This window comes from the organism of the source record quoted next, unplaced genomic scaffold (assembly GCF_019419815.1).
Source record: "Pyrus x bretschneideri cultivar Hongxiangsu unplaced genomic scaffold, Pyrus_bretschneideri_v1 Contig9, whole genome shotgun sequence".
Lineage (NCBI taxonomy): Eukaryota > Viridiplantae > Streptophyta > Magnoliopsida > Rosales > Rosaceae > Pyrus > Pyrus x bretschneideri.
The window spans coordinates 3,287,222-3,311,883 of record NW_025999831.1 but is presented as its reverse complement, the minus strand read 5'-3'; the positions used below and the strand labels follow the sequence as shown (position 1 = coordinate 3,311,883).

The window sequence follows — 24,662 nt, the reverse complement described above, 5'->3', positions numbered from 1 at the left end:
GATGGAGGAAGGGATGGTGGGATGGGTGACAAAGAACAGTGACAGAGTCATAATTTTATGTGAGGGAGGGCCTTTCATAAACGTATGGATTTTTTTTTATTTTTTAAACTTATAACATGAGTAATTGAAGTAATTTTCACAAAACTGAAAGACCCATTAAATTCAATAGAGAGAATCAAAAGAATTGCACAATACAACTCAATAGGAGGTAGAGAGGAGGGTAACTACTAGAAAATATAAAAAATAAAAAGAACATACAAAAATATTCAGGTTTGCATAGTTTGATAGAAGAGGGCAAAACGGAAGTCTACGAATAAAATATGATTAAGTTGCTTTAGAAATAATATTAAAATTTGTTTTAAAACCCTCATCTACAAACTCACCGTTTCATTAAACTACAAATACAAAACAACAAAACTGTTAGAATCTGAAGACAACAATGTGGTTGGAGTCAACTTCTTCATGAGGACAATCCATCTTGTTCCTCATGTTTCACAACAACTGTTAGCTTGGGGCCGCAAGTAAATTTCTTATATTGTAATTAGGATGGGCCCATGACCACTCTGGTATAGATAACTTTCATTTTACATTTTATTTTTTTCAATAAATTGTGAGAGACTTGTTGAATACTTAAATGAACGTACATTATATGCTTGTTCTCCATGCTTTCATTATATTCCAATATTTCATAATATATATGTCATTCTATTTTGTAGTTTATGATGAAATTATATATATTTTAAGTATAAACAGACACTTATTTACACAAAATATAATAGATTACTTAAATCCGTCTAGTCCGCCTAGGCGCCTGCCTAGGTCTTGCCTAGCCGTCTAAGCGCTAGACCCCAGCCTGCCGCTTGACTAGTATCTAGCGTCTTTTAGAACCTTAACCAGATGAGCCCAGACAAGCAATCTGTTACGATGACTGTTCTCATTTGTTTATTTGGACCGAAGCCAGATAGGCTATGCCCTTGGAAGGCCTCACTACTTTTAAAGTTGAACGCTGCTAATCTCTCTGTTTGGCTCATGATCTATTTTAATTGTTTAATTATTTGGTTTTGTACCGTGTTAATTTTTTTCACTGTAATTGTTTAATTTCAAGTCCTTACTGCATATGTTAAAAGCATTGAAGATCATGGTTATATTCTTCATTTTGGTTTATCTTCATTTATGGGGTTTTTGCCAAAACATCGTGAATCTGGTAAGTCCACATGTACAGGTTTATGTGTACCAATTGCTTTTATGGCGCGTTTACTAATCTGTAATCAAAGTGAGAGGAATTGAATTAAGGGAGAATTGGATTGAGGAGGAATTGAAATGAGGTGAAATCAGAATCAGATTCCTATTGAAGTTGTTTACTAAAACTGTCTCGAATCGGAGTAGGAATGATGTTGAGTCCATATAAGTTGTTTACTAATTCACTTCAATATGAATGAAAATTAGGTTGATTACTATATTGCCCTTACATAAATAAATTATTTTCATACTAATTAATTAAATTAAATTCTTAATTAAATTTATATAATAAAATTCATCTATATAAGCATATATAAATAGGTTTTATTTATTTATTAAAAGACGGCAAGAATAATGTTGAGTCCATATAAGTTGTTTACTAATTCACTTCAATCGGAATGAAAACTAAGTTGATGACTAAATTGCCCCTTACATAAATAAATTATTTTCATACTAATTAATTAAATTAAATTCTTAATTAAATTTATATAATAAAATTATCTATATAAAAATATATAAATAGGTTTTATTTATTTATTAAAAATGACATAATGAGTGTCAAATGAAGGGCAATATTGGGATAATAAGAAACAAGTGAGGGCATAATAGGAATAAAAGATGCATTCCGGATTCCCTTACCCTCAGGGAATTCAAATACCTCACAAACCTAGGGAATCATGTTCCTCCAATTTCAGGAATTGGATTCCTTGTTTCGTGTGGGCTCCACCACTTTTTTTATTCCTTAATATTTAGTAAACACCAGAATACTCCGTAATTGGAATTCAATTCCCTTTCCTTATTCCGATTACCCTTACGTAAACATGCCATTAGTGTTGAATTTATGGCCAAATTACATTAGGCCTTAAGTTAATCTCATTAGCCAATTAAGTGGGCCTTTTATTTAGCCCATTTGAAAAGCCACGGCCGTGGCTAGGGTTTTTATTGGAGCAGCAGAGAAGAAAAAGAAAAGGTGGTGCCGCAGCCCCACTTTGAAGAGAAGAAGAAGGTGCTCCTCTTTGGTTAGTTCTCACTCCTTCAAAGTTGTATTTGTTGTATTAGCTTTGAGCTTTGTATAGAGAGGAAATTATTCATTATATTTCCTTTCTTTGGTGAGTAAGAGCTTTTGGGTGTATTGGGATTTTGGGTTGTGAGATTGTCAATACTTTGTAAACTCCCATTTGGTTGATAGTGGATTATTGGGTGAGCTCTTACTACTCCGAGGACGTACTCCAGTTACATTGACTGTTGAGAAACTTCGTTAAAATCTTGGTGTCTTTTATATTTTGTTCTTGCATTTCATTTAATATATTTCATGTGGGTTAGCTTGAGTTGGCTCCAATTGGTATTAGAGCACTGATTGCTCTTAGGTACCGTCTAGATGCTAAAGATGTCAGACGAGCAAGATGAGAATCCTTTTGGAAGCAGCTCTAGATTTACAAGAACTACGGTGCAAAATGCGAAATTTGAAGTGGAAAAATTTGAAGGCACAAACAACTTCGGGATGTGGCAATGTGAGGTCAAGGATGTGTTGGCTCAACAAGATCTACTTGTAGCTTTGGGAGATAAGCTGGAAGCTATGTTGAAGTCGGAATGGGAGAAATTAAATTTGAGGGCTTGCTCCACAATTTGGTTGTGCCTTGCAAAAACTCAAAAATATTTTGTGATGCGGGAGACATTGGCAAATGTGTTGTGGCAAAAATTAGAAGACAAGTACATGACGAAGAATGCGGAGAACCTGCTACACTTGAAGAAAAAAACTCTACCGCTTCTAATACAAAGAAGGTACAAAAATGATTAGACACCTTGATGCTTTTAATAAGTTGATTGCCGATTTGATGAATTTAGATGAGGATATTAAGGATGAAGATAAGGCCTTAATATTGTTGAATTCTTTGCCGGACTCTTATGAGCCTTTTGTTACCATTATTATGCATGGTAAAGAAATTGTTAAATTTGAAGATGTGTCGAATGCCTTGATGAATTATGAAATGAGGCATAGAGATAAAAAATCATGATAGTACCTTTGAGGCTTTGTTTGTTAGAGGTAGATCATCAGAGAGGAGATCTTTCTCTAGTAAGAAAAAAATCACTTTCTCGACCTAGAGGAACTTCTAAAGGTAGAAAAAGTTTGGAAAGGGATGAATGTGCTTTTTGTCATAATAAAGGTCATTGGAAGAAAGATTGTCCTAGGTTGAGGACCAAAGGCAAAGTGAGTTCTGAAGCTAATGTTGCTGAGCTTGAAATTGATTTTTCTGATTTTGCTTTAACCATTTCCTCATCATTTGATTGTGCTACTAAGTGGGTATTGGATATAGGTTGTACTCATCATATGACTTGTCACAAGGATTGGTTTTCAAGCTTAAAAGAGTTTAATGGTGGTGTTGTTTTCATGGGAGATGACAATCCTTGCACAACAAAAGGGATTGGTACAATTCGTTTAAAGTTACATGATGATATGGTTAAAGAGTTGGCAGGTGTTCGGTATGTACCAAATTTGAAGAAAAATCTTATTTCTTTGGGCACTTTAGAGTCCAAGGGCTTTAGGTTTCATTCAGATGGGCGTACATTGAAAGTTACTTATGGTGCACTTGTTATGATGAAAACTCCTCGATGTGGTCATTTTTATCTATTGTAAGGAAGCACCGTGACAGGTGAAGCGTCTGTAGTCTCAGAAAATATGGGCACATCTAATTCAGATACTACTAGACTGTGGCATATAAGATTAGGCCATGCCGGTGAGAGAGCTCTATAAGGACTTGTGAAACAAGGTCTTCTAAAAGGTGCCACGACTTGTAAGCTTGATTTCTGTGAGCATTGTGCCTTGGGGAAGCAAACTAGAGTGAAGTTTGGTACTGCTGTACATCAGACGAAGGGCATTCCTGATTATGTGCATTCGGATGTTTGGGGCCCTACAAAGACTCCCTCTTTAAGTGGTAGACATTGGTTCGTGACCTTTGTTGATGATTATTCAAGAAGGTCTTGGGTCTACATTATGAAGCACAAGAGTGAGGTATTGAGCATTTTCTTAGGTTGGAAGAAAATGGTTGAGAACCAGACGAGGAGGAAGATTAAAATTTTGCAATTGAATAATGGTGGAGAATACACATCCGACCATTTCTTTAAAGTTTGCAAAGATGAAGAGATTGTAAGACATTTTAGTGTCCGGGGAACTCCACAACAAAATGGAGTTGCAGAAAGATTGAATCAAACCTTGCTTGACAAGGTTAGATGTATGTTGTCTCAGTCGGGTTTGAGCAAGTCATTTTGGGCAGACGCAGTTACTTATGCATGTCAGATCATCAACCGATTACCCTCAGCTGTTGTTTAGGGCAAGACACCAATGGAGGTATGGACTAGAAAACCTTCTTCTCATTATGACTATATCCATATTTTTGGTTCACCTGCTGATTTTCATGTAACTAAAAATAAACTTGATCCTAGAGCCAAAAATGCTATTTTTCTTGGTTTTAGTAGTGGTGTCAAAAGTTACAGGTTGTGGTGCCCAGAGATGAAGAAACTTGTAATTAGTAGAGATGTGACATTTGATAAAGAAAGTATGTTCAAAGACTCTGAGAAGAAAGTGAAAGATGTCCAATAGGTGGAGCTTGAGAAAATTACCTCTAGTACTTCAAATCCTATTTCCACTGATGTCGAAGCCACTACGAGTGAAGAAGTGGGAGACCAAGAAGATGTTGAAGAAGTTAACCTTGAAGATTCTATTTTAGATGAAGAGCAAGCTTCACCTCAAGAGTCTATTGCCAAGAACAGAGGAAAGAGAAATATTACCAAGCCAGCTCGGTATAGTGATTATGTTTCTTTTGCTCTTCCTATTATCACTAATGAGATTCCATCCAATGTTGAGGAAGTTCTTGAGAGTGAAGAAAAGGAGAAATGGTGCAATGCCATGGGTGATGAGATGAATTCTCTCTTGAAAAACAAGACTTGGGAGTTAGCTAAATTGCCTAAGGGTAAGAAAGTTATCGGTTGCAAATGGGTGTATGCCAAGAAAGAAGGTGTTGATGAGAAAAGCAATGTGAGATTTAAAGCAAGATTAGTTGGTAAAAGGTATGCACAAAAGGAGGGCATTGACTACAATGAAATCTTTTCTCCAGTTGTGAAGCACTCCTAAATTTGCATTATGTTAGCTCTTATTGCACAATATGATCTTGAGCTTGTGCAACTCGATGTGAAGACGGCTTTCCTACATGGTGATTTGAATGAAGAGATCTATATGTGTCAACTGGATGGGTATAAAGTAAAAGGGAAAGAGAATTTGTTTTGCAAGTTGAAGAAATCACTTTATGGCTTGAAGCAATCTCCAAGAGAAAGGTATTTGAGGTTTGATAAATTTATGAGAGGTCAAAATTATTCTAGAAGTCAATATGATCATTGTGTGTACTTCAAGAAATTGCAAGATGGGTCTTTCGTTTATTTGTTGATATATGTTGATGATATGTTGATTGCCTCAAAGAATGTCGAAGAGATTGAGAAATTGAAGAAGCAAATGAAGAACGAGTTTGAGATGAAAGATCTTGGTGAAGCGAAGAAGATCATTGGCATGGAGATCATTAGAGATAGAGAGAAGGGTTTGGTATGCTTGAATCAAAGACAATACCTTGAGAAGTTGATTCAGAAGTTTGGAGTTCATGATTCAACCAAACCGGTTAGTACCCCTTTGGCTCCTCATTTTAAATTGAGTTCTCTACAATGTCCTAAAACTGATAAAGATAAGCTGCAAATGAAAAATATACCATATGCAAATTTGGTTGGCAGTTTGATGTATGCAATGGTATGCTCTAGACCGGATATTGCTCATGCAGCTGGTATGGTGAGTCGATATATGCATAATCCTGGTAAAGAGCATTAGCATGCAGCTAAGTGAATATTGAGGTATCTCTATAGTACTCGAGATGTAGGTTTATGCTTTGAGATGGATGGCTCTAGTATTGGTCACTTTGCAGTTTGTTATGTTGATTCAGATTATGCAGGTGATTTGGATAAAATGAAGTCTACGACAGGCTATGTGTTTACTATGGCTAAAGGGCCAGTTTGTTGGAGGTCCATTTTGCAGTCATCTGTTGCCTTGTCCACTACAGAGGCTGAATATATGGCTGTTGCTAAAGCTATAAAGGAGGCCATTTGGTTACATGGACTGATTAGAGATTAGGGGGTTGATCAGAAACAGGTGGAGTTGCATTATGATAGTCAGAGTGCCATTTATTTGACTAAGTATCAGGTTCATCATGCAAGGACCAAGCACATAGATGTGCATTATCACTTTGTTCGTGAAGTTGTTTGTGAAAGGGATATCATTCTCCAGAAGATTCCAACTAAAGACAACCCCGCTGATATGTTGACTAAGGTTGTTGGTGTAGCCAAGTTTGTTCATTGCTTGAACTTGGCTCACATTTTGCCTATATGAAACAGGTGTTGAGCAATAGGAGCTTTGGAGCATTTTGGCTAGGCTTGAGTTATTCTCTTGCTACTTTCGGGAGTGATCTTGTGTTGATTGTTGATTATGTTGGTTTGGCTCGACATGGCGTTTTTGGAATTTGGCCAAGGTGGAGATTGTTGAATTTATGGTCAAATTACATTGGGCCTTAAGTTAATCTCACTAGCCCATTAAGTGGGCCTTTTATTTAGCCCATTTGAAAAGCCACGGGTGTGGCTAGGGTTTTAATTGGCAGCAGCAGCTGCCTTTGTTTTGGAGCAGCAAAGAAGAAAAAGAAAAAGGTGGTGCCGCAACCCCTTTGAAGAGAAGAAGAAGGTGCTCTTCTCTTTGGTTAGTTCTCACTCCATCAAAGTTGTATTTGTTGTATTAGCTTTGAGCTTTGTATAGAGAGGAAATTATTCATTATATTTCCTTCTCTATTTGTTTCTTTGGTGAGTGAGAGCTTTTGGGTGTATTGGGGTTTTGGGTTGTGAGATTGTCAACACTTTGTAAACTCCCATTTGGTTGATAGTGGATTATTAGGCGAGCTCCGAGGACGTACTCTAATTACATTGACTGTTGAAGAACCTCATTAAAATCTTTGTGGTTTTTATATTTTGTTCTTGCATTTCATTTGATATATTTCCTGTGGGTTAGCTTGAGTTGGTTCCAATTGGTTTGGTGCTATCCTAGCACAACATTTAGTACCTTCTCCTTTTCTCTTTCTAACCCTATATAAATCTATACCTTCACCCATCATTCTCTTAGAAGGTCCTTAAATAAGATCCGTAAATGAGATCATATTTCCTGCTATTAGAATTAGATAAGACGATTCCACCTTTTAGTCAAGAACGCCGAGAACGCCATTGTGTAAGAGTAAACATAACCAAGTATAAACTGTGTATGGGTGCCGATTAAGTACATAACAGTTCATAACTACCGAAAGGAAGTTCAATCCAAAACCAATTGGCAATGGGTAGGCTCAAGATTTTTTATCATTACTATAATGCTCTCATTCTTCAGTGTGGGATACTACTCTTAATACTTCTCAAAAGAGAAAAGCAGTGATTCCGTAGAGCCCAAACATGGCAGTGTGCATATGTGTGTTTGTGTTCTTGTCACTGATGCTCGAAGCCTTTCAACGTGCAGGATGACATGTTGAACCAAAATTCTTCCGCATACTTTATCTACTGTATTATGAGGAACCAATGAGGGATAGTATTGTTGTGATATACGTCTCAAAATTAGGATGATGCAGAGATTAGGTTTGTGTTATCTATTTCGTTTTGGTGTTCTATTTGAGTTTGGGTTGGATTCTTTGCTTGGTGGAGAGATTTTGTTAATCACCAGATTTATGGCTCATTTGTTTGGCAATTTGGTGAGTTAGAGAATTTGACTTTTTGGTTGGATTCTTTGCTAGGTGGAGAGATTTTGTTAATTACCTATTTTGTTAGGATTTGGATTTACTTCCAATTAGGATTAGGATTCTCATTGTAACCTAAGTCCTATGCACTCTCACCATGGTGTAGAGAGTTCTCTCTCTCTCTCTCTCTCTTTTGGTTTTGGATGGAGGTCACCGTTTGAATGTGTGGTAGATTCATGGCTCATTATTTGGCAATCTTGTGAGAATCAATTTGTGAGTTAGAGAACAATTTGGGGAATCGTCTCCGTTTGTTTCTAGTTCTCTACTCGTTTGGTTTATGGTTTGTAATTTGTGGGATCTGGGTTGTGAGAGTTTAAACACTCTTTTGTAATTTCCATTTGTTTAGTGAAATTCCTTGCTGTGTGTCGCCTATGAACGTAGACTTTACACCGAACCACGTAATCTCTTGTGTTCTTTTGAGATTGTTTGTTTCTTCATTCTCGCCTATAGCATTGATATTTGGTACTTTGTTAGAATTCGTTTCCGCTTGCGCATAGAAGTACAACAAGGATTCCAGATGACCTAAGAGAAGGTTATAATATTACTTATTGGAGATAAAATGAGAGAGAAATAATCAACCCTGTGTTTCAATCTCATTTTTAATCAATAAAAATGTTTGGTTGTTATTGAAAATGAAAAAGAAGTCAAGATGAGTAGAATAGTTAGGGTGATTAATAATCATAGCGGGTAGAGCTTGAGGAAGAAGGAAAAAAAACATGGATAGAGTTCATTAGGAAAAACTTGCATGTAAGTTAAATGTGTATATTTCTAAGGAATAGGCGGGTGGGACAAGGCTATTCTGTTATTGCTGTTGTATACTATGTTCTGATGCTGGTAAAATGTTATTTCATGACTCTCTGTCCTCTGTGCTAATGAAGAGTAAAGGGAGTCAACACATGCAACATTCTAAACTTTAGTATAAGATTCTGAAGTATTTTTTACGGCCACATGATGGCTAAATTGAATTTACAATACATGAGGTTACATTTGCTTGTACATAGTTCCTAGTTTTTTAGTTTCTTAGAGGATCTTGGATAAATAATTAAATACTTGTCTGGTATTACCCCACACAAAATATGATTGCAAGAATCGGTAGTTGTTTCATGTCTGAAGTTCACAATTCAGGCTTCTTCTGTGGTTTGTTCTATGTATGCTGCAGGTGCAATTTCTGATTTTTCTATTTGATATAAGAAAACTCTTGTACAAGGGTTTTTTCCCGTCCTTTTTATTTGCTTTTCATTATGTTGTCTTTTCAGACAGCAAGGAGATTCAAGTGAAAACTGGGCAACTACTTCAAGGCGTTGTTAAAGGTGTTGATAAAATCTGCAAGGTTGTGTATTTGAGTTCTGACCAAGAAACCGTATCAAAATCTGTGGTATGCCCCCTGTGCTCTTATATGCTTTTTGTTTCATCTTCACATTCTCCCTTCTTATTTAAGCATTGCTTTTTTTTCTTTTCTGAAATCATATACAGACCAAGGATAACAAGGGAATTTCAATTGATCTACTCGTTCCAGGCATGATTGTTAATGCTCGTGTGCTATCCACCCTTGAAAATGGCGTTATGTTATCATTTATAACTTACTTTACAGGAACTGTAAGTTCTCATTTGTGTATTCCTTTTATATGAGTTGCTTACAAGAATCATATAAGCAAAAGATGACTGCAGGCTGTGTAGAAATTTTAAGTTTTTGGGCGTTTTATATATTTTTCTTCATTTCAAATATGCAGGTTGATTTATTCCATCTGCAAAAGAGCTGCCCTACCATAAACTGGAATGAGGAGTACAATCAACACAAGAAGGCAAGTGTTAAAATCCAGAGTCAATTAATCTCAATAATCCTTACTTAGTGCCGTTAATGGTTTAATGGAAAATGGAAACATGAATTTTATGTGTATTTGCCAAGCTTTAGCCATTTAAGGATAAAGGTGCACTACTATATACATATATTGTCTGCGACAACTCCTTAGCATGGTGGCTTGATATGGTTTTTTTTTTGCATGCATAATCTTCTAATATTGTTGATCTTATGGTTTTTAGTAAGTTACTTAATGACTCTTGTTATCCAAGTAATTTTGGTTTGATTGATTTCTCTGGGGTCTTGTTTGTTACTTCATTTCACTTGAGTCGCTTGTTTCTGATGTTCTTAAATGTGTTTTATGCTATTTTGTTTTAGGTTAATGCTCGAATATTGTTTATTGATCCTTCAACGAGAGCTGTTGGTTTGACATTGAATCCACATCTTGTCCATAACAAGGCTCCTACTTCGGTAAGTTATTTTGCATTCATAAATCTCTAAGGTCGTGCACTTTATGCTCTGAGATTAAATTCTGGAGTCAGAAGTTTATCTTTCCTTTTTCATTTTTCACTATTGTGTGTTGTGCAGCTGTAGTCTGTACAGTTCATTTTTCACTCAAAGCCATCAAGGATCTAGTTACAGCATACAGTTCATTAGAAATATTTTCAACATCTTTCCAGGCCAGCTCACTAGAAATACTGAAGGACATCAAGGATCTAGCTACAGCTGCAGCATACATGTCTCTCCAAGTGGATGTGCAGAGTGTTAAAATTGCTGCACAACACATGGTCTGCGACAACCCTGATTTCTTGAGAGTAACATCATTTGCTTTGATGTGCAGAGTATTAAAATTGGAGACATATGTAACGACTCAAAAGTAGTTAGGGTTGACAGAGGATTAGGCTTTCTGCTTGAAATACCATCTACCCCGGTTCCAACTCCGGCATACGCCAGTGTATGTTCATACTGTGGCTATAATTGTGATGCTGCTTTTGCCTGCATATTTGTTGCCATTTAGATGATGAATCTTTTTTTCGTTAATTGTATTAATTATCGATATCCAATGTGGCTGAAGAGGATGCTCGAAAGCTTGAAAAGAAGTTCAAGTAAGGTAGTCGTGTTTGTGTAAGAATTCTTGGTTTTAGACACCTAGAAGGGCTTGCGACAGGGACTTTGAAGGTGATGCTTCTATGTTTAACCTTACTTTTGGTGACGAACACTTATTTAATATTACACCTTGCGGCATATTGTATTGTAGAAAGGGAGCTGCAGAGTTTCTCCATGAATACCCATATTACCCTGTATTGGAATGATCATTTACTGAACGACTTTGCCATGAACTTTGAAGTTCAGGCTCTTCTTCTGAAAAAGCCTGAGCCTAAATGGCATCCAACATGTATCAAAAACATGTTTTGCATTATTTCCTAAAATGTTGAATCCGGAAGTCATTTAGCCATATGATCATATTAGCCCAATCTGAAGATTGATGCTCAAGTTGTATGGGCAACTAAAGATGGAAATGCATGAGAGGACGGTGTCATCTCACTTTCAGTTAAACTTCTGCACACTTAAAGATCCAAATTTGAGTTGTCCACCATAGGATCTAAGTAGGACTTGTTGCATAGACAGACCAAATAAGAACAACCTCTACAGTCTACTGCAAAGCTTAGGGTCCCAGGGACAACTTGTTGATATAACAACCTATAAACACAGAATGTTATAGCCAGTTTCTTTTTTTTTTTTATTCATGTTTAACCGTTTAACATATACAAGTGGATTAATCAAGAACGAACTGAACTTAGTAATTTTTTATTTTCTGTATATTTGTATTTACCAAGCAGTGGTGCAATTAGAATTTTTCTGGTTTGACTGGGGGATTAGGTTGAATTAGAACCTCATCTTGTTTGTTTGAGTCAGACTTATGTGTTTCCATGCCCCTTCGAGACCCCAAAAAATGGACAACTTTCTTTTCTTAGGAATGCCAATGGTAGTGGTAACCCTGTTCCCTGATCTTGTTCACTGAATGAGCCTTTTAGTGTTATGTAAAGGTTCCTTGTACCATATGTTGTGTAAAATTTCTTTGAGCTAAATGTTGTGGATATCCTTGTGTCTTAGGAAGCAACCAAATGCCATGTGTTGCTAACTGAATATATGCTTATAGCTCTCTTTTTGTAGCATTTCATACCATAGACTTTGATTTTATACTTTTCACCATCTATAAAAATCAAGGTTCTCTCTCTCTCTCTCTCACACACTAGGTGTTGCCCTTGGCGATTTACAAGTATGTCTAATTGGATTTCTGTGAGGCAGGCAAGCGCTATGGAAGGGACAGTCTTCACTCATTCGGATGTCAAGACTGGGATGGTGGTGAGGGGTAAAGTCATAGCTGTGGACAGCTTTGGTGCCATCATGCAATTTACTGGTGGTGTGAAGGCACTTTGCCCTCTTACTCATATGTCTGAATTTGAAATTGCAAAGCCTGGAAAAAAATTTAAGGTATCTCATATGTGTACTCTTTTCGGCCATGGTATATATTCACTGGACTCTCCTGTGGATTTTACTTTTTTTATTTTATTTTACAGGTTAGTGACATTGAAGTGATTATCATCATCTGATATTTTTTCATCCCATTTCCCGTGTTCACTCTGCAGATTGGAGCTGAACTTCTGTTCCGTATGCTTGGTTGCAAGTCCAAGAGAATAACTGTTACACACAAGAAAACACTTGTATGTAATATCTTTGTTTTAAATTTTGAATCTACCATATTTTTCATTGGTTGGCTTAGTATTTCTTAGATGCATTGCACACCTTGTGGATGGTTGTGTTTTCCTCTTCCTTTCTATGCGGTGTGTTCCGGGGGCATTCACTATTGTTATATACAAATTTGATCTGGAAAAAAACATGACAGTGTGGAATAAATTTGGAGATTCATCGAAAGATCAATTGTTGACAAACTATTTGTTTCCTGTCCTTCCTATTATTTTTGATACATATTTTGTATTGTCTTTCAGTCTTCTACAAATGGTATTCATGTGGTTGATTTACAGGTGAAATCAAAACATGGGATTGTTAGTTCATATGCTGATGCTGCTGATGGATTAATCACCCATGGGTGGATAAGAAAGATTGAAGAACATGGATGCTTTGTCCATTTTTACAATGGAGTCCAAGGATTTGCTCCAAGGCAAGGCCCCCGACCACTTAGCTTGCAATCAAAATAATCTCTTGATTTTGCTCTTATAAAAAAATCTCGACTCGATTAATGCAAGTCCATACTTGGTATATTAAAGATGTCTTCTCATTTGGCGGTGTTAATTTTACTTGCATGTGTTGTTTTCCCCTGCCTGGTTGGTGATTTCCTTACTATAGATGTTTCATTTCCTAGCATCGATGTTTCAACGTATACGTTTGTTGGCATTGTACTTGTTGCTAAGACCAACTTAAATTTTAGGCTCAACCAAGGTAAGACCAGTACTTTTTTTTTTTGTGTTAAAGTTCAGGCACTTGCTTGACATGATTTAAATGAGAGTTTAAAAGTTTAGTTGAAGACATATGCATGTTAATAAAAGGAAAGGATAAGTAAAAGAAAGTGGTATTTTTTGTACCTTTAGGGTGTGTTTGTTTGAGCTCGCTAGCTTTCGTTGGCTTGGACTGGATTATGTAGTAATCTAGTCCCATGTTTGTTGACAGTCCGGGACTAAGTTTAATGAGATTAGAAGGGACTCGCGGGGACTAACTCCCTCGCTAGCAAACCTGTCGAGAACCATGGGATTAGCGGGGACTAACTCCCTCGCGTCTTCCGCTGCTTCTATGTTCACAAACGCCGAGAGCCATCATCATTCCCCTTTGCCAATTCCCCCTTCCCCTCTTCCTCTCTCCTCGGTTTCTTCTCTTTCTGCTCCGCCGAGATCTGAGCTTGGCTCGAACTTGACCGCGACGACGACAGTTGCTCCATCCTGATGGTACTGTAGTTCTGCTGCTGCGATGACGACTCAGTAGTAGTCGACTTCTCCTGCATAGAAGATATTCTAAGCACGCTTGAGAATCGCTGCAGGCCGGTTCCGCCGCTCCAAAGACTTGCGGCTCCGATTGAATCCACAGAATTGGAAAGCTCCCCCTAGTTGGAATCTTGCACCGAACAAAAATCAAAGAAACCAAGCTCGATTCTTCATTTTGCAGAATTTTTTTGGCAATTAATCAGAAAAAAAAAGAGGAAAGGGAAGGAGAGTGCGGGACGGAGAGAACGAGGGAGATAAAGTGGGAGAAAAGGATGGAGGCTTCTACAGAGAGAGAGAGTATTATTAGAATAAAAAAGATAGAATTAATTAATATAATATTATTAGATATGAATTAAAAAATATAATATTGTAGTTTGTTATTATCATTCTTTTTAGTCCGACACTGCACCAAACGCTTCATTAAGTCAGTCCAGCTTAGTCTAGTCTAAGCCAGTCTAGCTTAGTCCCTAAAGCTAATCCAGTCCGAGATAGTCCGGTGCAACAAACGCACCCTTAGTCTACAAAGATGAATGTATTTATTTGACAGTGGAGATGAATGTATTGCATGGTTTGATTGTACAATTTATGGTTGGGAAAATTCCCACTCTTGAACAGTTGTATTTTATATTTTTACAATTTGTGCGATCATTTTAACTGCATGACACTGAACTTATGAGAGCGTTTGTATGAAAATACTTTTACCTTCACATTGTGTTTTTGGTTCACTGTGTTTCTGTTTACACATTTCCTCAAATAAAAAATTGTTATGTTCAAGAAAAGTAAGTTGTCATAAAAATTGTTCTGTTTACACATTCAATAATTGCAATGCGATAATTTTATGGCTGTGTTATGTATTCATGAACAATGTTAATTATTCAAAATATAAAAAAATATGAGAAGGGGGTGTCAGTTGAAGTGGGTACCAATTGTGGTGGCATATTTATAAATTTTGTTTATTTTTACATGCATTTAAGTTTTACAATACATGATTGTCCTATTTATAATTAGCATAAATATTGTTGATATATTGTAACATTTATTTTATTGATTTTATACAAAATCACCCAATACATACATACATACATACATATATATATATATATATATCTATTTGATGTGAAGTAGTTTTTTGATAACTTTCAAGAGCAAAGAGTAAGCTGTCAACTGAGGAATATGGCCTTCTGTGCTTAGGATCTTGACTTTTGCAGGACCACGAAGCTGTTTCTTCATGTAAAATGCAACTGATTTCGGAATGATAAAATCTTTCCTGGACTGGATTATGCTACAAGGAACAATGACTTGAGGCAGAAGTCCTCTGTAGTCACTTAGAAACGCAACTCTAGCTACACTGACAGCAATCCTGGGCTTCATTCTTCCCAAACTGTTTTCGAACTCGGTGATGGCACTTGTGTCGTTTACACCTATTGCTGTTGTTGCAGAACTTGAAACCCAATTTGTGAAATTGTTTTCTATTTGGTTGAAGAGTGCATCCAGTTGTGGTCTGGTGAGGCCTCCGTTGTATCCTGTGGTGTTGAGGTACCTACAAGCAAAATAAACGTAAATGACCAGTAGATAAATTGTTTACCTATATATAAGTAATGTTCTCTTATTAAATTTGTAGGAAACTTCATTCTAATCATTGGCAAATATGACTTTTAGACTAAAACCATGAGTAAGATCAAAACATAATTTTAGTCCATTGATACATTAATAACCTCATTTATTAATTACATTTGCATTTTTTAATTATTTCTCTTTTTCTTCCTAATTTTAATGTATTAATTTTATTTCATTATAATTATAATTTTCATTTCATTTATCGTAATATATTTTGTTGTAAATATTTAGATAAACTAATTTTTGTTATACAATATATTTCGATGTACTTTGTCTTCTTCATTTATGTACATTAAATTCATTATAATACATTTCGATGCATACATTTATGTACACACATTTCCGTACATACATTTTAATATAAAAACATTTAGGTACATTAATTCAATATAATACATTTCGGCGCATATATTTCGGTACACACATTTAGGTACATTCATTTAATATAATACATTTCGGTGCGTATATTTTAGTACATACATTTCGGTACTAACATTTAAATACATTAGTTCAATATAACACATTTCGGTACATACATTTAGGTACATTAATTGAGTCTTTCAAGTTTGAAGAATATTAAATAAAATTAATAAATTAAAAAAAAAAATTTATGGTAAAAAAAATAAATTAAAATTTGCATATTAATAAATTTAAATATTTAATGGGAGACACTAAATAAAATGCACATTAATTATTTTGAATCAATGACACATCAAGGAACTATAATCAATATGTAATCTAGCACCAAGTTTATTTTAAATTGACTTTTTAGCCAAAATGGTCATTGAGATTTGCATAACACATCACTTTGGTCATTGAGATTGAAAATCAATAGAAATGGTCTCTGAGATTGTCCACCATCCATTATTTTGATAATTCCGTTAAAAACTCCATTAAGTGTCCCGGAGCTCTTAGCGGAAAGTTTGGGCAACTTTCAAAGTTTCGTAACTTAATAGTTTTTTAACCAAATTCGAACCATAATATATCAAAATGAAGATAGTAAAGTGTAGAACAAAATTATACCTATTTGGAAGCCCAATGGTTGCCAGAGATTGCCGGAAAATAGCCTGAAAAGTGACTGATCCGTGGGAAAACTGGAAAACTCGTCGGAAACTGGGTAAACTTTAAACGTGCATAACTTCTTCAATACTCAACGAAATTGTGTGATTCAAAAAATAAAAATCATACTTCTTAATGAAACAAAGAGAATGGTACCTTTATCAACTAACTCGTTGTGGTTTGGCCGGAAAACGGCTCGAAAGTGGCTATCTTGGTCTCGAATTAGCCACTTTCGAGCCATTTTCCTGCCAAACCACAATGATTTAGCCGTCGAGTAAGGTACCATTCTCTTTGTATAGTTGAGAAGTATAATTTTTGTTTTTGAATCACTCGATTTCGTTGAGTATTGAATAAGTTATGAACGTTTAAAGTTTACCCAGTTTTCGGCGAGTTTTCCAGTTTTTCAGCTGACCAGTCACTTTTCAGGCTATTTTCCGGCCATCTCCGACAACCATTAGGCTTCCAAATAGGTATAATCTTGTTCTACATTTCCTATCTTCATTTTGATATATTATTGGTCGAATTTGGTTAAGAAACGATTAAGTTACGAAGCTTTGAAAATTGTCCAAACTTCTGGCCAAGAGTTCTAGGACACTTAACAGAGTTTTTAACAGAATAACCAAAATAATGGATGGTGGACAATCTCAGGGACCATTTCTATTGATTTTCAATCTCAGGGACCAAAGTGATGTGTTATGCAAATCTCAGGAACCATTTTGACTAAAAAACCTTTTAAATTTCAATCTTCTTGAAGGATTAAAATTTAAAAAAAAAAAAAACCTCTTCAACATATAAAGTTATAAAACCTAAGTCCCTTGCAATCCTTTTTTTCTTTCAAATTCTCAATCTCTCATTTTCTATTGAATTTGTAAATCAACTCTCATATAAGTTGAGGTAACCATAACTATAAATTTATATTTTGTTTTTCAATAATTTTATTATTCAAATATTGGATGACTCTAATATCCGTTACTGTTATGTTGATTTTAGGAAGAATATAAGAGAACCAATTGGCACTATTAATTTTATTTAATAAGGCTTTATTGTTCTTTATTATCTTGAAATCTTTAGCCTATTGATGATGGTTAATTATCTAGAGCATAATATAATAATAATTAATAATATATATAAAAAAAACCTACATAAATGTACAACGGATTGAAGTGCCTAAGAACTCAAGAGCCCTTTTTTAGTGGCTTGTCTTGGGCATCGAAACCTCAAGATCCGCCCTGCATGTATTTACCATATTGGACGCTAGTATTAGAGGGCAAAAGGGATAAACAGTGAAGTATATACATAAGAGGTTTCACATGGTGAATACACGGTTCTATTCTCATCCTGTTTTTGCTATAGTAAAACGGAATCCTGCTAAAAAACTGCTCCTTTATTTGTTGGGGGAGAGAGAGAGAGTTATGACCTGGGAGAGCCACTTAGCAGGATAAGGTGCTGGAAGAGGTGTGGTCTTTGAATAGAAGCGATGCATCCAACCATGGCAGCCATGGAGTGACCCATATATACAGTCCTACTGACATTGAGATGATTAAGAAGGCAGACTAGGTCGTCTGCATAAGCACTGAAGTTGGAGTACCTTTTGGGATCATAGAATTTGGGATCAACATTTGGAGAGTAAACCCAGTCAAAAACCACAACCTTGAAGTAGCATGCAGGAAAGGGGATAAGGAAATGCCAAACTGTATGGTCTGAACCAAACCCATGAGCAAGAACCAACGTCTGAGTTCCATTTCCGTACACATGAGTATTTAGGGCTTGGACAATCCCTCCTCCTTGACATAAGGCTTCCATCGATCTCTATGTAATAGTGAGTGAAACAAAATTAACAAATATTTGAGTGAGGGATTGTGTGTGTGTATTTATATACACATGCAGAAACTAAGAAACTAACATAGTAGGATGAAAATATATATTGGGTTTTGGATACTGTTTACATAAGTATGCAGATCCAGAAATGGTATTCGTACACACTGTTTTTTCATGAAGATATATATTTATGTTTGGTCTTTGAATCGAAAATAAAGTAAGGAGAGAAAAATTAAATAACAAAAAATAAACAAGAATTTACGTGTACTTAATGAGTTAAATCAAGATATGTGTCGCATTTTAATTGCGTATATGTTTCAGCATTAGCAATATTATATCCCTTCCAAGTCCTTGGACTCCATTTATTAATTCTTTAATGTGAGTCAAAGTCAAACCGAATATCATTTTGCATGGAATTTGGATCCTCTTCTGAGCTAATGGAGTCATGGACCGTTAAATTTTTATCCAATGACTACAATCATTATAACTTTAAAGGGAATCCCCTATTTGTAATCGTTGAATAAAAATCCAACGGTCCACGAAGATTGATCATGAGTATCCTCTCTAGGAGAGGATCCAAATCCTTTTGCATGAGTTTGGATTTTCGATGAGCAATGGTAAGATAATATATTAAACTTGTAAATGATAATGTGTGAGTGGCTAGGGCACGACATCGATGCAGTTGGATATCGCAATTCTTGTGGACAAAAGAAAAGCTTGGTTAAATGCAATTCAACAAATTTGCCGTCCTTGAAGTTATTGTGGTAGTTGTGCATACGTTTTTTGAATTGAATGATGAATATAATTTGAGATGTGATATTCACACACTTTTTATTACTTCTCACATATTTTTTTAATTTTTGATCATCGGATCGGATGAATTGAAAAACATCAACGGACAGAAATTAACAAAGGGTATGTGAGAAGTAAAATAGGGTGTGTAGATAGCACATCCCTATAATTTAGTTTCGATGCTATCGATTGGTTAAGATGCAAGAGGCTGTTCTACAGTCTATATCCCCATTTAATAGCTTAGGTGCAAGAAAGAAACATCTGCCTTCTTTGTTTTCATACCGATATTATATTGTGTTTTAGTGGTACGTGAATGAGTCAATCGAAGATATATTGTTTGATGAGTAACGGCATAAGTAAAGGAAGTAGGTGAATTATACATTTTATTAAGAATGTAATCCATATCGGAAATATGATAGGATATATTACTACTATAAATGAATGGTTTGAAGACTAATAATACCTAGGCATTTTGTGATAAAATTCAAAACATGTCAGGTTGTGCATGTAGTTAAGTTGAGAAAGTGTTGGTGTGATTAATTATGGACAGTTGGCCCTGAGAAAATATCGATTTAATTAGTTGTGGACCTCTAGCTCAACTTTGAGATCTTGACATGGCATCGTAAATTGTACCCCCGATCCCGACTATTCCAATTGTGAACATGGCCCTGACCTTGACAACGAATCTTCAATTGAAAAAGGTTACTAATGGGGAATTGGTTACACGTGTGGCCCACTAATAACGTTAGAAACTTGACAAAATATACTACTATTATGCAGATGATATATTACTACTCTACAAGTGGTTAAGTTGAACAATATTGGTGTGATTAGTTGTGGGCTGCTAGTCCAACTATGAAATCTTGAAAATTTCCCCCAAGTAGCCAGTATTGCCTACTTTAAAGTTGATAGGTATATCAATGCTCACAATATTCTTCTTATAATCAAATTGTTGGATAAATATCAACAATTAATGATAAATTTATATATGCTGATAAATAATAAATGCAAATAGATAATTAAGCAGAGTATAAATAAAACGAAATTAATATTAATCAGAGAAACTGAAGATCGAGGTTTGCATACCGCAATGTCTTTGAAACAGAATTTCGTTCTTACTCTGTGCTTGTAGTTCGATGGATGTCTGTTTCACCAAGATTCAACGACCTAAGTCGAGATTCTAACATCGGAAAACTAGACTTATAGCGAATATCTTTGAGATTCTAGCACTAGAAAACTAGACTTATGGCAAATATCTTTGTGGTACTCTGAGTATGTTTTGTATGTATGGATTGATGTTTTTTCAGTGAGTTGAATGATATGCAGATGCATGTATTTATATTAGTCATATGTCTATTTGCAACATACATGTTTTTGGGAGGCGATTGTCCAACACAAAGGGTGAGTTGCTCCATCTTTTTCTTAGACTTTTTCATGCGCCAACAGACTTCATCTGAAAAGATGAGTCTATTGAAACATAAAAAGATTAATTAAATCCGAAATTAATTTACTAAATTAAATTAACTATTGAATTTAATTATAGAAAAACTAATGAAAAAGGCTTGAAAACTTTGAGTTTTAATGACAAGAACAAAATAAAGGGTAAAGTGAATGGTAACAGGATTGACTTTTTAGTGTAAAAATATGGTTTTTTGTTAAAATGAACAGTACCGTGAGCTTTTCGTTAAAACTTCCTTTAATTATTAAAGTCAGAGCCCAAGAGTCCCCAGGCCCATCAAGTAAAAAGATGGCCTTTGGGCTTTGGGGTGTGATCATTTGCTTACAAGGTCACAAGACTCAAAACCAAAATTTATTTAAACCACTCAAGTGAAAAGATGATCAATTAGCTGAAATATTTGGGTCCAAACCTTTTCTTCTTAGCATCAGCTATATCAAAGTAATATGAGAGAGAGAAAAAATTATTGTAAAATATTGGATATTGTAATAAAAAGGGAATGCCCAAATGTATAAAGGAAATAATAAGCACACACTTTTTTTAGCTTCTCACACGCTTGTTTAATCTTGCCCATTGTTTTTGTTTGATTTATTCAATCCAACGCCCAGAATTAAAGGAGTGAATGAGAAGCTAAAAAAATTGAAAATAACCTCCCACTAATAACTTTGTTGCATATGGTATAGGCCAACACAGAGTTTAGGGTTTATGATGGTTTACATGCACCAAAGTGAACCATTAATTAAGCATTTAGAGGAGTTCTAAATTGGATCATAATTAGGACTAACAGACCTAAAACAACCACATTAGGGTTATAGACCCAGATGTGTGTAAGCTTAAGTTATGATCAGTTTGAGAACGTTCATAGTCCGCTGGACTTATTTGATTCGGCCAAAAGCGCTTTAAAATAAACAAAATTGAGAATTTACATGACACATGATAGATGATCATCATTTTAGTTTTCTTACAAGAAAAAATATGATCATTTTTTACCTCCAACTGTCCACAACAGCATGCCTCTGGTTTTTGAAGTGATTGAACATAAAAATCATATATCAGTGCATCAGCAACATGAAATTCATTTAACTCTTGATTTAAACATCTAACTAATTATTATATAACCCCCAAACGCTCGTACATAATCTTAATGGAAAAAAAAAATAGTGTTTGAAGACAATTTTCGACTAACTAAAAACATCTCCAATCACCCAAAACACAACTCATGACTCAGAACTTAAAATTAGATCGACCATCAGTCGAGTAAAACTAAACTCTGGCAATAAGCATCAACATAGGGAAAGTAAATTGACTTCGTTCTGATTCCAGTAACTTTAACTTGGTGTGACTCTGGATCATATAAAACAAACTTAGGGTCCCAACTATCCTGAATCATGTGAACTTTGCCAAGATTTGTTCTAATTCCCAATGGCCAGGCTACAAATCCAGTACTACTAGGCAAATAAATCGTCCGGATCATTTTCCAAGCATCCACTTCCAGAACCCATATGTCAACATACGAATCCATCACAGCAAGACCAGTTCTTGTATGGAATAAAGCGAGTGATTTTTCAAACACTCCAATACGCATTTGATTTTGTACTATTTCAGGAAACATAATCTTTCGAGAAACCTCACTGCCCAAATCGAAAGCAAGGATTGAAGTGCAAGAATGCTCTTTTATAATCCAATACACAACTCCATCCAAGAAGGTACATCTGGATTCCCAAAAAACGGCATTATCTGAAAAAGAAGGCATCGTAGTTATTCTTCTCCAAGCATTTGATCTAAGACTGTAAACCTCAACTTCAAGGATGACATTCTCTCGTGGAAGCGAAGCCCCAACAAGCCTCACAACCTTATAGTCGTTTTCGCCACTGTGAAACCCGAAACCAAGATTAACGAAATTTATTATTTGCCGAATGCAGCCATTAGGAAGCCTCTTGATTTTTCTGATTGATGGATTCCACAAGTATATAGGACTATTCAAACTAAAGAAATTACAACCAGAGATACAAACCAATCCATTGCACGAACCATGCACAAAGAATCTGAAACCTAATTTGTTCGCATGAAGCTCTATATCCAAACACTTGGACAATGTTTCAGCATCAAAAAGTGACAAACAATTTTTTTTGTCTGTCTGGATGAGTAGATACTCACAAGAATTTCCCGCGACGTTTTTTTTGAGATGGGCATTTTTGAAAATAGAACTGCTAATTAAAAATTTCCAAGATTTACAAACACATCTAAACCGCAAAAGAGATTTCACCGGCAATGTTGCAAGGATATCAAAGAAGATTTCTTCGGGTATAGTGTGGTTAAACATATTGAAAAATAAAGTTAATCAGATATTTAAGAAGTAAAGCAAACCTGATTTACAAGATTTTGACGGGATATTTGAGAGTTTGATGATGGAATGCAAAGAGAACCCGAGAACGAGTACAAGCAAGGCTGTAGAAGGTGAAAAGAAGGGTTTAAAGGTGGCTTTGGAGATTCAACTAATTAAAGTTGAATTGAATTCGATTATTTTCGTTGATATAGTTAACTCTTTTGAAAGATAGTAGAACAATGTTTATAATCTGGACCGAATAAATGAGCGAGCTAACTGATCATTAATACTTACAGTAGTACAAGAGGAATCCGTATAGGATAATATACAAGTAATAGCGTGATTACAAATCAAAACAGAACAAGAATGGAACCGCTGATAGGACTCCTGATAGAATTATGTTTGCGCAGGAACCATATCCTCATTGGACTTGGATTGTTCTTCAGCAACAGGAGGCGAAGAAGACACACGTGGTTTATCATCTTTCAGATCCATCACAAGTCTTAAGCTCGAAGGATTACTTAAAAGTAAGAAAAGTTAATTTGCAATTAATTACAACACTTGTGGAACAAGGAAACCTAATTAGGGTTGTATCGTACTAAACCTTCAATGAAAAGTCATAAATTAAAACAAAACTTATCATTTTTGTGGTCATGATCCGGACAATACTATCAGAGATACAAGAACTTAATACAAAGAGAACGCAGGGAACGAGTACATGCAAAGCTATAGAAGGTTTAAAGAAGGGTTAAAGGGTGGTTTGGAAATTCAAATGATTATAGTTGAATTGAATTGGATTATTTTCGTTGATATTGTTAACTCATTCATGTCCATCACAAGTCTTGAGATAGAAGAATTAGGATTACTTAAAAGTTGTCACTTAGTACTACGGTTTAGTGGTATTCCTTTTCATTTGCAAGTGTGGTGAGGTCTTAGGTTCAATTCTAACCATAAGCGAATTGAACCACATTATTGATAGCCCATTGTGAGGCTTTGTTGTTGGTGTAATTGAATTGGCTGAGATATGCACCGTTGATGGTAAAGTCGGAGCATTTGTACTCCGAATTTCTTTTGTTGGCCTGAAACTGGACCCCAATCAAAACAGCAAAAGGCACGAGAAAGAGAGCAATCACAAAGACGCCAAAACAGATTGCGCCGCACGCTGGCGGAGAGCTTTTAGTTGCAGACATGGCTAAGGAGCCGGGATCCTTGCAGTCTGAGCTTGTAGTTGCAGACATGGCTAAGGAGTCGGGATTCTCGCAGTCTGAGCTTGTAGTTGCAGACATGGTGAACATAGGAAAGAGAATACAAATTACAGACACGGCTAAGATCCATATATATGTGAAGTTAAGAGAAAATGAAGAGGGTGTTGTGAAAACTGGATTGAATAATGAGAACGAGGCTCACCGTTAATATATACAAAACTTACAAAGACAATCCTAATACGTGTAGGAGTACGACTAGCCAACTCCGTATCTGTCTCGGACTGGGATGGAAGAGTTCATAGAAAAAGTTGTTTATTATTTAGAAAAATAAATTTTAGGGCTTTTAGATTTTAGCGTTTAAATAAGATTCTTTTTAGATTTTAACTTGAACGGTGTCTAAATCTTATTCAAGTCTCAGTTATTAAAACTTATCATACTTACGTACTTATAGGACATTTATTATTTATAAACTTACCATCCGAAATTCTCAACCTTTCCAT

At 35.5% G+C, this 24,662-nt stretch overlaps 3 protein-coding genes and 1 long non-coding RNA gene across 4 annotated transcripts; 2 read left to right on the top strand and 2 right to left on the bottom strand.

Moving 5' to 3' along the window:
* Positions 1 to 9,364: 9,364 nt before the first annotated feature.
* Positions 9,365 to 9,896, top strand: LOC125473509. Its single transcript, XR_007255388.1, has 3 exons — positions 9,365 to 9,468; positions 9,567 to 9,689; positions 9,824 to 9,896. It is a non-coding gene; the product is annotated as an uncharacterized LOC125473509 (long non-coding RNA).
* Positions 9,897 to 10,947: 1,051 nt separating this feature from the next.
* Positions 10,948 to 13,112, top strand: LOC108865651 (rRNA biogenesis protein RRP5-like). Its single transcript, XM_018642866.2, has 4 exons — positions 10,948 to 11,070; positions 12,202 to 12,387; positions 12,543 to 12,617; positions 12,939 to 13,112. Exons 2-4 carry the CDS (start codon positions 12,211 to 12,213, stop codon positions 13,110 to 13,112), a joined length of 426 nt encoding a protein of 141 aa, XP_018498382.2. The 5' UTR covers positions 10,948 to 11,070; positions 12,202 to 12,210.
* A 1,854-nt stretch (positions 13,113 to 14,966) lies between these two features.
* On the bottom strand, positions 14,967 to 18,630 carry LOC125473570 (strigolactone esterase D14-like). Its single transcript, XM_048576618.1, has 2 exons — positions 17,983 to 18,630; positions 14,967 to 15,429 (listed from the first exon to the last, which is right to left on the bottom strand). The coding sequence occupies exons 1-2, from the start codon at positions 18,366 to 18,368 to the stop codon at positions 14,997 to 14,999; spliced, it is 819 nt and encodes a 272-aa protein (XP_048432575.1). The 5' UTR covers positions 18,369 to 18,630; the 3' UTR covers positions 14,967 to 14,996.
* A 3,250-nt stretch (positions 18,631 to 21,880) lies between these two features.
* On the bottom strand, positions 21,881 to 24,243 carry LOC103928551 (F-box/kelch-repeat protein At3g23880-like). Its single transcript, XM_009337610.2, has 2 exons — positions 23,907 to 24,243; positions 21,881 to 22,704 (listed from the first exon to the last, which is right to left on the bottom strand). Exons 1-2 carry the CDS (start codon positions 24,241 to 24,243, stop codon positions 21,881 to 21,883), a joined length of 1,161 nt encoding a protein of 386 aa, XP_009335885.2.
* Positions 24,244 to 24,662: the final 419 nt, after the last annotated feature.